This window comes from Tachyglossus aculeatus, chromosome 5 (assembly GCF_015852505.1).
Source record: "Tachyglossus aculeatus isolate mTacAcu1 chromosome 5, mTacAcu1.pri, whole genome shotgun sequence".
Lineage (NCBI taxonomy): Eukaryota > Metazoa > Chordata > Mammalia > Monotremata > Tachyglossidae > Tachyglossus > Tachyglossus aculeatus.
The window spans coordinates 70,176,069-70,190,743 of NC_052070.1; the positions used below are offsets into that span (position 1 = coordinate 70,176,069).

At 46.0% G+C, this 14,675-nt stretch overlaps 1 protein-coding gene across 2 annotated transcripts in view; it reads right to left on the reverse strand.

Moving 5' to 3' along the window:
* Nucleotides 1-14,675, reverse strand: part of DAPK2 (death associated protein kinase 2) — a 138,813-nt gene that overhangs the window by 33,468 nt on the left and 90,670 nt on the right. For both annotated transcript variants that reach the window (XM_038746513.1, XM_038746512.1), the window contains exons 5-7: nucleotides 3,700-3,829; nucleotides 1,383-1,431; nucleotides 66-92 (exon numbers count right to left, since the gene is read on the reverse strand). In XM_038746513.1, coding sequence (XP_038602441.1) covers nucleotides 66-92; nucleotides 1,383-1,431; nucleotides 3,700-3,829 — 206 coding nt within the window. The remainder of the gene's footprint in view (nucleotides 1-65; nucleotides 93-1,382; nucleotides 1,432-3,699; nucleotides 3,830-14,675) is intronic.

Consider the following 14,675-nt stretch of genomic DNA (forward strand, 5'->3'; position numbering starts at 1 on the left):
ATTCCCGCCCTGGATCCAACCCGCTGAGGTCACAGAGGGAGCCACTAGCGTCCGGGAAAACTTACAGAATGTAGGTGATGACTCCGATGCTCCTGCAAAACAGACGGCAAAACGTTCAGCGGGACGAGTCAGGGAAGTCCTGGTTTTGCCTCCCAGATGGGCAGCCCTCTCCCCATCGCTCTGAATGGCTCAGTCGTTCATCCTGAGGCCTTCTTATCACTCAGCCATCCTCCCTCCCTCCCTCAATCAATCGTATTTATTGAGCGCTTACTGTGTGCAGAGCACTGTACTAAGCGCTTGGGAAGTACAAGTTGGCAACATATAGAGACAGTCCCTACCCAACAGTGGGCTCACAGTCTAGACGGGGGAGACAGAGAACAAAACCAAACATACTAACAAAATAAAATACATACAATAGATATGTACAAGTAAAATAAATAAATAAATAAATAAATAAATAAATAGAGTAATAAATATGTACAAACATATATACATATATACAGGTGCTGTGGGGTAGGGAAGGAGCTGACTCCCAGTCACAAGTGTTTGAGCTCCGAGAATTTCAATCAATAGTATTTACTGAGCGCTTATTATGTGCACAGCACTGTACTAAGCGCTTGGGAGAGTCCATATAACAGAGTCAGTAGACCTGTCCTCCACCCACAATGATTTTACAGTCTAGATGAGGAACTTACAGTCTAAAGAATTTCTGCACATTCAATTCCCTGCTTGTTGACTGTTGCCAGCAGCTGCAGACCATGGGGTGGGAAGGGGAAGCAATAATTCTTTGCCAGTCAAGGGGACAAGTTTATCCATCAATCAATGGTATTTACTGAGCGCTTCCTGTTTACAGAGCACTATACTCAATACTTGGGAGCGTATAATACAAAAGAGTTGGTAGACACGCTCCCCGCCCAGTCAGTCGTATTTACTGAGCGGTTACTGTGTGCAGAGCACTGTACTAAGCGCTTGGAAGAGTGCACTATAACAATAAACAGACACATTCCCTGCCCCCAGCGAGTTTAAAGTCTAGAGGGGGAGACAGACGTTAATATAAATAACTTACAGATATGCACTATCTGTACCAGACATGTACAGATATGTACATATGCCCCCAAGGAGCTTACAGTCCAGTTTTCACCTGGAACCTGCCTGGAATGATACAGGCATGTCTGGACTGAGTCTGTGCATCAAGGCCCCCATTTCTATAGCCATCCGAGTGGTCAGAGCCCAGCACATCTGGAGATGAACAAAGAGGGGAGGGTTCATTTTAGACCCAAAACGAGGATCTGGGGCCCAACCAAACTAGGAAAAGCCCTGGAAACTGACTGCAAAGCAGGACTAAGCACCGGGGCAGGGAAAGATTCGCTTGGAAAACTCACCACATATCTGCAGCCAGTCCGAGGGGTTCATAGTTCACTATTTCGGGAGCTGAAAGGCACATTCCAAAACAAAAAAAACCCAAAAATCATCAGTGAGATGTGAAATTTGGCACTGAATTGCCGCCGGAGGCAGTTGGGGGTTTCTGGCTCCTGGGCAGCGTTGAGGGGCGGACGGGTGAAGAGACCACAGTGGTGGGGGCTTCTAAGTCTGGACTCCGAGGGACATCCCTGGTGAGGAGCAAGGAGGAAACCCACCAGAACTGGAAGAGATAAGCGGCCACGTGGGCTGCTCCCCGGGCCAGAGGAGGCCGCGTGCCTTGACATTTCACATGATTTGACCCCCGTCCACTCCTTCAGCCAAAGTGACTCCCTGACTTCCTGTGCATTGTCCCGGCATGAAGTCATTTTTGCAGGCATTTTTGTATTTTGCATCGCTGCACGGCACTTTAATCGACGCATCCAATTAGACGGTAGGGAATGTGTCTGTTTATTGCTATATTGTACTGTCCCAAGCACTTAGTACAGTGCTCTGCACAGAGTAAGTGCTCAATAAATATGATGGACTGACTGATTCAGGACAGGCTTTGAGTCTGAGCACTAGGAGTCCTGAGTAAGATTCCCTTCTCAGTCACTAACTCTCTGGCACTGGGCTAGAGTCACTTACCCTCTCTGTCTCAGTTTAGTCCACTCCACCTACTAAGGGTCTCAGGAAAAATTGCAGTGATTTGGCTTTTAACAAGCTGAGCCTGGAATCTATTGTTTGCAGAACAAAATCCTCCTGGCCGGGCTACTGACACAGTAGCTGACACGGCCACCATCCACTTAGCCCCTCAGACAGTTAAGCCTGCTCTAGTTTTTTCCAGTCCAAGAGTTCCAAGGCTTCTTCTGCCTCTGTATTATGGGTAATACTACACCACAGCATCAGGCCAAAACCGTTGTCTTTTTCCTACAAGCCTTTGATTCCCCTTCCTCTCCCCTTTTCAGCAGATCAGTGGAAAAAACACAGGCCTGGGAGCCAGAGGGCATGGGTTCTAATCCCAGCTCCATCTCGGGCAAGTCCCTTAATTTCTCTGTGCCTCAGTTCCCTCATCTGCAAATGGGGATTCAATCCCTATTCTCCCTCCTATCTAGAATGTGAGCCCCATGTCGGATCTGATGATCTTGTATCTACCCCAGGGCTTAGTACAGTGCTTGGCACATAGTAAGTGCTTAACATATACCAAAATTATTATTCCTCTCCCTCTCCCTGCTATACATCAATCAACTTTATTTACTAAGCACTTACAGTGTGCAGAGCACTGTAATAAGTGGTTGGGAGAGTACAATATAACAGAGTTGGTAGGCACGTTCCCCGTCCTTAATGGGCTTACAGTCTAGAGGGGAAGATCTGGGAAGATCTTGGAAGCAGAATCTCCCGGGATGATTCCAGAGACCACTCAGATCAGGATGGGTAAAGCAAAATCAAAGTGTATTCCTGGCTTTCCATCCGTTGACCCAGCCGATACTCGGATGAAATCATTTTTACCGCACTTTTTGTATTCGAAGCATCCAGGATGGAAAGAAGAGAGCTCAGCCTCTTGGGAGACTTCCCCCTTTCAGACTAGGGATGGGGGGAAAAGAGGAAGATTTGGGAGTTTATTGAAGAATAGTAATTAATAATAATTGTGGCATTTATTAAGTCTTACTATGTGCCAGGCACTGTACTAAGCACTGGGGTGGATACAAAAAAACTGTGTTGAACACAGTCCTTATCCCACATGGGCCTCAGTCTCAATCTCCATGTTACGGATGAGGCAACTGAGGTCCAGAGAAGTGAAGTGACTTGCCCAAGGTCCTGCAGCAGACAAGTTGTGGAGCCAGAATTAGAACCCATGACCTTCTGACTCCCAAGCCCATTAGCTCTATTAGCTGCATCATGCTGCTTCCCTGCAATACCATAAGGGAGAGAAAACTTGAATTCTTGAAAGCCAAGTTTCTGTGAGGGTGCGGTTAGTGGAAAATAGGATTCATAAAGACCTCTTGGCCCCAAGGGAGTTTCAAACCAGGCAAAGTGGAGAAATCCTAAGCCTGGGTCAATGTCTCACACCCTCTGACTTTCCAGAAGCACTGGTAGCTTTTCTCCCGCCCACGGACCGAAGGGTTGTTTCCTCTCCCTCGTGCATCATTCCCAGACCCCCCCTCAGCCCAGAGGAGCCACGCGGGCTGTGTACATGCCCCAGATAGACATGGAAGGATGGACTGCCTCCAGGACAACGATGAGCTCTGTCTGGGCTCCGGCAGAGAAGTTTCCACCTGGGGGGACCCGTTGAAAACTCACCTACAAACTCAGGGGTCCCAAAAATATTTTTAAATTCAACTCCGTCTTCTATTTCATGGGCCAGGCCAAAATCAATCAGCTTTATGTGAGGAATGGGAATGTTCTTGTCTAGCAGCATAATGTTCTCCGGCTATAGAACGAGAAGGGAAAAAAAGGACATGAATTAAGCTTTGTTTTGGGTTTCTACTTTGGGATTGGGGTGGGGTTTTTGGTTTTATGAGGCAACAAAACTAGCAAAATCCTAGCCTGTGTTTGTGTCCTCAGCCATTTTCTATGGGCTCAAAATGGGCCCAACGCAGAGTATAAATATCTCAAACTCGGGACTGTACCACTTCAGTGAGGGCAGGGGACAGGACCCTGCATGGGTTAGATCCAGATCAGCACAAAGCCAAACCCGGCATACTTCCCAATCAATCAGCAGTAATCACTGAATTCCTACTGTATGAACAGCATTGCGAATGCTCAAGAATACAGTAGAATTAGTGGACATGATCCCTGCCCTGAAGGAGTTTACAATCTAGTGGAGGAGAGATTCTAAAATAAATCAGATGAGAGGAAGAAGGAAAAGGGGGGTATGTACGTAATAATCATGGTACTTGTTAAGCGCTTATATCTGCCGAGCACTGTTATAATAAGCACTGGGGTAGATACAAGTTAATCAGGTTGGACAAAGTCTCTGTCCCACATGGGGCTCACAGTCTTCATCCCTATTTTACACTTGAGGTAACTGAGGCCCAGAGAAGTTAAGTGACTTGTCCAAGATCACACAGCAGACAAGTGGTGGAGCTGGGATTAGAACCCTGGTCCTTCTGACTCACAAGTCCGTGCTCTATCCCCTAAGCCACGCTGTTTCTCCGTAAGTTAGTGATTAACCAATAGGATATGTTAAGATCTATACAAAAGTGCCGCAGACTTTGGGAGCATTTAGGTGCTTAGGTGGAGAGGGAGTACCAAAATGGAGATGGTGGGGAATTGGAGAGATTAGAAAATAATGGGGAAGGCCTCTAGGAGAAGATCTGATTTCAGAAATGCTTTTAAGAGAGGGGAGAGCTGGAGTCTGTTGGATATGAAGGGGGAAGGAGTTTTACCTCCGGGGCTTTGAGTCGGGAGGCTTGCAATTTTGAGCAGCTAAGGTCACCCCACATTTTCAGTAAAGCATCAATCATACACCGGAGCTGGGAGGCACCCCATATTCTCTTCTAGATCAATCAATCAATCAATCATATTTACTGAGCGCTTACTGTGTGCAGAGCACTGTACTAAGCGCTTGGGAAGTACAAGTTGGCAACATTAGAGACAGTACCTACCCAACAGTGGGCTCACAGTCTAAAAGGGGGAGACAGAGAACAAAACCAAACATACTAACAAAATAAAATAAATAGAATAGATATGTACAAGTAAATAAATAGAGTAATAAATATGTGCAAACGTATATACATATATACAGGTGCGGGTTCACTTCCGGCCAGACTTGCCATTCAGACACCATAGTCCCAGGCCAGCATCAGTCTGAGCTAGGACAGTGTGGACTGGGCCTCAGATTTCTAGTTCAGCCAGGACTCCAAAGGCAGGGAATTGAGAAGTTCGTCCTGGCTTCTCACCTCCTCTACTACTCACGTTTCCTCTTTCCTCTAAGACAGCTCCGCACAGAGGGCCCACCAGCATCTTAAGCTCAATAGAGCTGAAGCTGAACACATCCTCCTTCCCAATTCCTCTCGTCCTCCTAAATTGTACATCACAGTTGCAGAACACTGCCGTCCTCCCTAATTCTGAAACCTGCAACTTTGGCATTTTCCATGATCCCTCCCTCTCTCTCTCTCTCAACTCTCATTCAGCCTGTTCCTAAATTCAGTCAGTTTTTTCTCCATAACATTTCCAACATCCTCCCCTTCCTCTCCAACCAAATGGCCCCTACCCTGCTTTAGGCAGTTGCCTTATTCCTGTATAACTACTTCATCAGCCCCCTCACCAGTCTCCCTGCCTCCAGTCTCTCCTCTCTACAGTCCATACTTCACTCTGCTGCCCAGATAATTTTTCTAAAACTTATTAAAACAGCTCTCCTCTCCTAGAAAGCCTCCACTAGTTACCTATTTCTGACTCACTGTGCCTTACTCACAGCTCTTCTGCCTCTGACCCCTGGTTCACAGCCTTCCTCTGGCCTGAAACTCCCTCCACCATACCACAGTGCTCTTCAGCTTCAATCGATCAGTGGTATTTATTGAGTGCTTACTGTGGGCAGAGCACTGTTCTAAGCACTGGGGAGAGTATATTTGAGTATAATTGAGCTCCCTCAAGGAGCTTGTAAATGCTTCTGAAATCTCACCTCTTCCAGAAACCCTTCCCTGCTTAATTTTTCTTCTCCAAAGTCATATTCCCTCCCCCCAATTCTTTTCTCAGCATTTCTACTCTATGTAGTTATGCACTCAAACCCACCCATAACACTTCTGTACATATCTATTTATATACCCTACTACTGAAACACTTCTTTAATCGATTTTTCTTTTCTCTTCTTCTATCTCTATTTTATTTTGTATCTGCCTCCGCAGCTAGACTGTACGTTCCTTGAGGAAAGGGATCACAGCTGCTAAAACTATTGCTCTCTCCCAAGCACTTAGTAGAGTGCTCTGCATATGGCAGGCCCTCAATAAATATTGCTGATTTGCTGAAAACAGGTTCTAATTCCAATTCTATCTCTAACCAATTGCTTGGTCTTGGGCAATTTACTTCCCCTCTAAATATTCCTCTTCTGATATACAAAATGAGGGCAGAACTGGAGCTGTTTTTGGTGGCTCAACCAATCGGTTAATCAAGAGTATTTGTTGAGCACCCACTAATTGGGAAGCCCTGAACCAGGCACTTGGGAGAGTACAGTATAAGTAAAAGACACAATCCTTACTTTCCCGGGGCTTACAATCTACAACTAGTAAAACCATGAAAAGATGCATAAACGAATAAATAAGTGCTCAAAAAATAGGATGCACACTTTGGTGTATAGCTAAGTGTTAAGGGTGCCTTAGAGAAGCAGTGTGGCATAGTGGGTAGAGCTGGGAGTCAGAAGGAACTGGGTTCTAATCCCAGCTCTGCCACTTGTCTGCTGTATGATATTGGGCAAGTCACTCCATTTCTCTGTATCTCAGTTACCTCATCTGTAGAATGGGGATTAAGACCGTGAGCCCCATGTGGGACAGGGACTGTGTCCAACTTGACAAATTTGAATCTATCCCTGCACTTAGTTTAGTGCCTGGCACATAGTAAGCACTTAACCAATACCATAAAAAATACACAATTGCAGAGGTGGATGAAGGAATGAGATCACCTGGAAAAAAGAAAACTAATCAGGGCATGCCCCATGTGGGTACTCAGGGGGCTTATTTATTTATATCAATGTTTGTCTCCCCCTCTAGACTGTAAGCTCACTATGGGCAGGGGCAATTTCTGCTAATTCTGTCTTACTGTTCTCTCCCAAGCGCTTAGTTCAGTGGTCTGCACATAGTAAGCCCTCAATAAGTATGATTGATTGATTGGGAGATTTGAAGGGAGGGAGTTGCTGGCAGAGGGAACCTCTCTGAGCTCAACTTGGAAAAGTCACCCTTGTTTCAATAAAGTGTGAACCCACTTTGCAGCCATCCCCATAGCCCAAATCTCAGCTCTCCCATTTGTTAACAGTTTCCTTTGCTTATCATATTTAGTCTTTGTTATCCCAAAGTGCAATCAGTCTTCCTGAACACATCTTTCTCCACACAGCCATTTCCTGTTTACGGCACTCCTCTCCTCCCACTTCTGTGTGGTTTAACTAATTCTGGCGCCTGGCAACCTCAGGAAATAGGTACCTGATTTCTAGGGAAAATATCCGCCATGGGAGCTATTTGTAGCCCTGCGAACAGCTGCATGGCCTAAGAGCACTAGAGAGCAAGGGGCTGTGGAACGCTGCCCTGACGGAGTTCCTGGCCCCGGTTTATCGGCTGTGGAATCCAGGGTTGTGCTGGGATTGCTTTTGGAATTGGGGGTACTGGTTTCTGGTTCTGTCTGTCTCTGCCTCCATTTCTGTCTTCTCTCCTCTTTTCTGAGCTTACCCACGTCCCCTTTTCTTTCAACCTTCCATCTCCACTCTTACTTCTCCCCGTAAAACAACCAATTCAAACCCCAGGAAAGTAACCTTCCTCTTAAAAGGACAAAAAGTTCATCATCAACAGGGCAGAGTACTGTAGTAAGCTCTTGGGAGAATATACCAGAACCAAAGATACAGGCTCCGTCTTCTAGAGACTGATACTCAAGCGCTTAGTACAGTGCTCTACACAGTAAGCACTCAATAAATATGAATGAATGAATGATGGGATTGTGAAAGATCACCCAAGATAAAGGAGAAGGACATTTCTCTAGTTAGGTCTTTTTAAACTTATCCTTTCTTCCCTTTGGAAACTCCCCTCAACTCTCTCTTAAACAAGATCAGTCAATTAATCAATTAATCAATCAATGGTATTCATTGACCTTTTACTGTGTGCAGAGCACTGTACTAAGCATCTGGGAGAATACAACAGAATTAGCAGGCATGTTTCCGACCCGTAATGAGCTTACAGTGTAGGGGGGAAGACAGACATTAATAAGAGTAAATAAATCATTTATAAAATATCATTTAAAGACACGTACATAAGTGTTATGGGCTTGGGAGGGGGGTGAATATCGTATGTCCAAAGGTCACAGATCCAAGGGCATAGATAATGCAGAAGGGAGTGAGCCAGGCAAAAGAAGGCTTAGGTGGGAAGGTCTTTTGGAGAAGATGCGACCTTAATAATGTTTTGATGGTAAAGAGGGTGGTGGCCTGGTGTATATGGATGGGGAGGGAGTTCAAGGTGAGGGGGAGAGCGTGGGAAAGGGGTCAGCGGTGAGATAGGCGAGATCAGGGCACAGGGAGTGAGCAGGCGCTAGAGGAGCAGAGTTTGTGGAGAGACCTGTAGTAGGCGATCAGTGAGGTGAGAAGGGATGGGGTGAGGTGACTGAGCACTTTAAAGTCATTGGTAAGGAGCTTCTGTTTGATACGGAGGTGGATGGGCAACCCCTGGAGGTTCCTGAGGAGTGGGTAGACATGGACTGAACATTTTTCTTGAAATATGATCCAGGCAGCATAGTGAAGTTTGGACTGGAGTCAGGAGAGACAGGAGGCCAGGAGGTCAGCGAGGAGACGGATGGAGGTATTGTCTCCAAACAGAGGTTGCTCCTTTAACTAGATATCCTGGGGCCTTCTTCCTAGCTGGAGGAAACCAAACCTCCCTGCAGAGAGGAAAGCATGACCAAATGTTCTGGCTCCCATGGGACAGTCAGGCAGAGTGTCATCAGGTCCTGGCACCTACCAGAAGGCCAGCAAGTCACTCAGTCAACTAATCAGTGGTATTTCATGAGATCCCCCTGTGTGCACAGCACTGTATTAAGCACTTAGGAGACTATGACTGTATAAGAGACTCAGTACCTGCCTTCAGGGAGCTTAAGTATAATGGGTTGGAGGTGCGGGGGCTGACAGACCTGAGCCATTCATAGATAGACAGAGAAGAAGAAAGAAGCAATGCTGTGGCTGGTGACAGAAGTAAATACAAGTTAATATAGGTGGAGAATATGCATGAATGAGGAGGGAAGGTATATAAACGAAAGTGCTCCGGCCGGTGGTTGGATTGATAATAATAATAATGGCATTTATTAAGCGCTTACTATGTGCAGAGCACTGTTCTAAGTGCTGGGGAGATTACAAGGTGTTCAGGTTGTATTAAGTGCTTACTATGTGCAGAGCACTGTTCTAAGTGCTGGGGAGGTTACAAGGTGATCAGGTTGTCCCACGGGGGGCTCACCATCCCCATTTTACAGATGAGGTAACTGAGGCACAGAGAAGTTAAGTGACTTGCCCAAAGTCACACAGCTGACAAGTGCCAGAGCCGGGATTTGAACCTGTGACCTCTGACTCCAAAGCCCGTGCTCTTTTCACTGAGCCATGCTGGATGTGACCTGGAAAGGTAAAACTCAATCAAGAAATGCAAATGTCTCTCTTTTGACTCCTGCGGTTGCTACAAAAGCAATGTAATAATAATAACTGTGGCATTTGTTAAGCACTTACTGTGTGCCAAGCAGTGTTCTAAGCACTGGGGTAGATACAAGGTAATCAGGTTGGACACAATCCCTGTCCCACATGGGGCTCACGGTCTCAATCCCCATTTTACAGATGAAGTAACTGGGGTACAGAGAAGTGAAGAGACTTGCCCAGGATCACACAGCAGACATGTGGCGAAGCCAGGACTAGAACTCACATCCTCTGACACCCAAGGCTGGGCATTTTCCACTAGGCCACGCTGCTTCTCAATGTGAACCGAGGGAGCCTACGGCAGCACAGAACCGAGCAGAAGTGCCAAGGAAGGGGCAACTGTGCTGGGGCACAAGGGTCTGTGGGGACCCAGCCATTAACTCAGCTTTACTCACATAATGGGTGTCGCTTGCTGTTGGATAACCTCGAGCTGCTCGGGTCAGTGCCCGAACACCTCCAGCATCGCTTGAGGAAAGCGGATGGGGGTGGAGTCGCTTAATGTTCTGGCGGACGGTTATAATGACAGATGGGCACAACATTCACGGCTGCCAGTTCCCCAGAATTCCCACCATTGTCTCCCCTGACTTCTCTGACCCCAGAGAAGGGTTCCACCCCAAGACAATAATGGCAGGAATCCTAGAGAGACAGCAGTAGCAGCGACTGTCCTCCTCCATGGCTGTTGTTTCGCACATCGATGGTCCTCCTCAGATTTGCACAAAGAATCAATCAATCAATCGTATTTATTAAGCGCTTACTGTGCGCAGGGCACTGTACTAAGTGCTTGGGAAGTACAAGTTGGCAACATATAGAGACGGTGATGGACAGCCTTGAAGACAAGGGTGAGGCGTTTCTGCCTGATGTGCAGATTGATTGGTAGCCACTGGAGATTTTTGAGGAGGGGAGTAATATGCCCAGAGCGTTTCTGGACAAAGACAATCCGGGAAGCGGCGTGAAGTATGGATTGAAGTGGGGAGAGACACGAGGATGGGAGATCAGAGAGGAGGCTGATGCAGTAGTCCAGACAGGATAGGATGAGAGCTTGAACGAGCAGGGTAGCGGTTTGGATGGAGAGGAAAGGGCGGATCTTGGCGATGTTGCGGAGCTGAGACCAGCAGGTTTTGGTGACGGCTTGGATGTGAGGGGTGAATGAGAGAGCGGCGTCGAGGATGACACCAAGGTTGCGGGCTTGTGAGAGGGGAAGGATGGTAGTGCCGTCAACAGTGATGGGAAAGTCAGGGAGAGGGCAGGGTTTGGGAGGGAAAACAAGGAGTTCAGTCTTGGACATGTTGAGTTTTAGGTGGCGGGCAGACATCCAGATGGAGATGTCCTGAAGGCAGGAGGAGATGTAGGCCTGGAGGGAGGGGGAGAGAGCAGGGGCAGAGATGTAGATCTGGATGTCATCAGCGTAGAGATGATAGTGGAAGCCGTGGGAGCGAATGTTTGTGCATGACTATGACAGTATGTGGCCTGCCTTGGTGAGAGGATCTACTTGCCTGTGTGAGTGTCTGTGTTTCTATCATCACTTAGAACAGTACTTCCCACATAGTAAGCACTTAACAAATGCCATCATCATCATCATCTATTTCCCCTTCCTGGGTGTATCTGTCACCTCTGTATCTTTCTCTCTCTACCTCTATCCCTTTCCCTCCTTTTAATTCCTCTCCCCGCCAATCACTCACACATTTCCATTGGCCTCTTCAGGTTAGGGAACTCAAATTAAAGTGAGGGGAGTGAGGAGGAGATCGACTGATTGAGGGATAGGTGCCCAGAGCTTAATGAATGCTGCTAAGTTTGAAGGGCAATTGAGATACCACCCCGACCTCATTTTCCTACCACTAAAATCTATTGCAATAATAATAATAGTAATTGTTGTATTTGTTCAGCACATACTAAGTGTCAAGCACTGTTCTAAATGCTGGGGAAGATACAAGACATAGTCCCTGTCCCCATACACGGCTCACATTCCAAGGAAGAGGGAGAACAGAGATTGAATCCCCATTTTACAGATGAGGAAACAGAGGCACAGAGAGCTAAGTGATTTGCCCGAGGTCACACAGCAGGAACGTGGTGAAGCAAGCATTAGAACCCAGGTCCTCTGACGCCCAGGCCCAAGCTCTTTCCACTAGGCCATACTGGTCCTCCTGTTACGTTATTTTAAGTCAGTCAATCAATTAACAAAAGGCACTGAGTGTCCCCTGATCGCAGAGCACTGTACTGAACACTTTGGGGGCTTCACAAGAAATATGATCTCTGCTGCATGGGAGCTTACAGTCTAACAGATGAAGACAATAATGACGGTTTTGTTAAGCGCTTACTATGTGTCAAGCACTGTTCTCAGTGCTGGGGTAAATATAAGTTAATCAGATCGGACACAGTCCCTGTCCCACATGAGGCTCACAGTCTTAATCCCCATTTTACAGATGAGGAAAGTGAGGTCCAGAGAAGTGAAGGGACTTGCCTAAAAACAGTGCCTGGCACAAAACAAATACCATAATTATTATTATAACAGACAAGTGGCAGAGCTGGGATTGTCAGATGCCATTGAGTATTTACTGTCTGCGCTGCACTAAGTGCTAGGGAGAGTACAATATAACAGAGTTGGTAGATATGTTCTCTGCCCGCCGTGTGCTTACAGTCTAGAGGGATGTGATAAAAGAAAGTGCTTTGAGATTCTAGGACACAGAAAATCTATATAAATGTAGTGCATTATCATTATCAGCAGTAACAACAAAGTCAAGGCTTTGTTAAGAGTGTAAATGCCTTGCGGTCAGGGAACATGTCACTTCACTATTCTATACTTCCAAAGAGCTTAGTGCAGTGCGCTGCACTCAATAAATGCTACTATTACTATTAAATAAAGGTGGTGTTTTCTTTACTAGGGAAGAGCTCCAAAGACCTTATTATCATCATCATCATCAATCATATTTATTGAGCGCTTACTGTGTGCAGAGCACTGTACTAAGCACTTGGGAAGTACAAGTTGGCAACATATAGAGACAGTCCCTACCCAACAGTGGGCTCACAGTCTAAAAGGGGGAGACAGAGAACAAAACCAAACATACTAACAAAATAAAATAAATAGAATAGATATGTACAAGTAAAATAAATCAATAAATAAATGGAGTAATAAATATGTACAAACATATACACATATATACAGGTGCTGTGGGGAAGGGAAGGAGGTAAGATGGGGGGGATGGAGAGGGGGACGAGGGGAAGAGGAAGAAACTCTGGTGGGAGTGGAAATAATTTACTCTGGCGATTCCATCCACATTTCTGTTTAATCACCTATTCACGACAGGGGAAGAGGAAATTTCTGTGAAGGGTCGGGGAATTATATGAGCCTGATTAGGTTAGGTTTTGTTCCACCAGACCTATCAATCAATCAATCATATTTATTGAGTGCTTACCAGGTGCAGAGCACTGTACTAAGAGCTTGGGAAAGTACAATATAAGAGTTAGTAGGCTCACTCCCTGCCCACAAGGAGTTTACATTCTAGAAGGGGAGACAGACACGAAGATAAATATATTACAGATACAACAATAATAATAACAATTGTGGTAATTGTTATGAGCTATGTGCCAGGCACCGTACTAAGCACTGGGGGGAGATACAAGGTAATCAGGTTGTCCCTCATGGGGCTCACAGTCTTCATCCCCATTTTCCAGATGAGGTAACTGAGGCACAGAGAAGTTAAGTGACTTGCCCAAAGTCACACAGCTTAAGTGCTGTGGGGCAGAGGGAGGGGTGAATAAAGAGTGCAAATCCAAGTGCAAGGGTGCTGCAGAAGGAAGAAGGAGGAGGGGAAATGAGGGCCTAATTGGGGCAGGCCTTGTGGAGTCCCTCACCTCTGGGACTCAGTTTCTCTAGGAATCATCAGTTTACCTGAATCCAGACCAGGGTCCGTGACTCAAGGCATCTCTAACCAAAGGGGCTGGGCAAAACGGAATTTAAGATCAAGAATCCTAATCCCAACCAATCCTAGCAGAACTTCCATGAAGGGCTCTACCTAAACATTTTATTTTTAAATGACGACCGCCTCCGGTCAGCCATCTGCCAGACAATGGTGGCAGCTGCTAGAGATTTTCCAAGCTGATGCTGCTTGGAAAATGAAAGAAAAAAATAAGATCACCACCTACTCTCTCTCCTCTTCAATCATGCTCAGGGAAGACCCTCACTTCCTCTATTTGCCCTTCCTTCTGCATCACCTAAGGTCTGTACCTCTTAAGCACTTTGATTTTAACCTCCACCCCGCAGCCACAGCACTTGTAGTGGACAGACCATGGGTCTGGAAATCAGAAGATTATGGGTTCTAATCCCAGCTCCACCACTTGCCTGCTGTGTGATCTTGGCCAAGTCACTTCACTTCTCTGGGCCTCAGTTATCTCATCTGTATCATGGGAATTGAGACTGTGAGCCCCACATGGGACAGGGACCACACAGTCCAGCTCAATTTGCTTATAACCGCCCCAGCACTTAGTACAGTGCAGGGCACATACTAAGTACTTAACAAATACCATAATTATTATTATTATCGCTTATATAAATATCCATCTGTAATTTCTTTTAATGCCTGTCTCCTCCTCTGGTCTCTAAGCTTCTCACGGGCAGGAATCATGTCTAACTATTCTATTGTATTGAACTCTCCCAACTGCTTAGTCAAGTGCTCTGCACACAGTAAGGGCTCAATCAATACCATTGATTGATTACTAATTTATTTTCTTAACCATCAAATCCTAAATTATTTCAATCCAGAGTTAAAAATCCCATATTTGTGGTAAATATTGTCATCGAGGCAAATGGCAGCAGCATTCTCTTTGAGTTCAGTGAAGGGGCAGAATTGTTTAGGAGTGTTTTAGAAATTTCTTTTCCAGTGATTTTTTCCCAAAAGGTTTCTACCGAGACACGAAA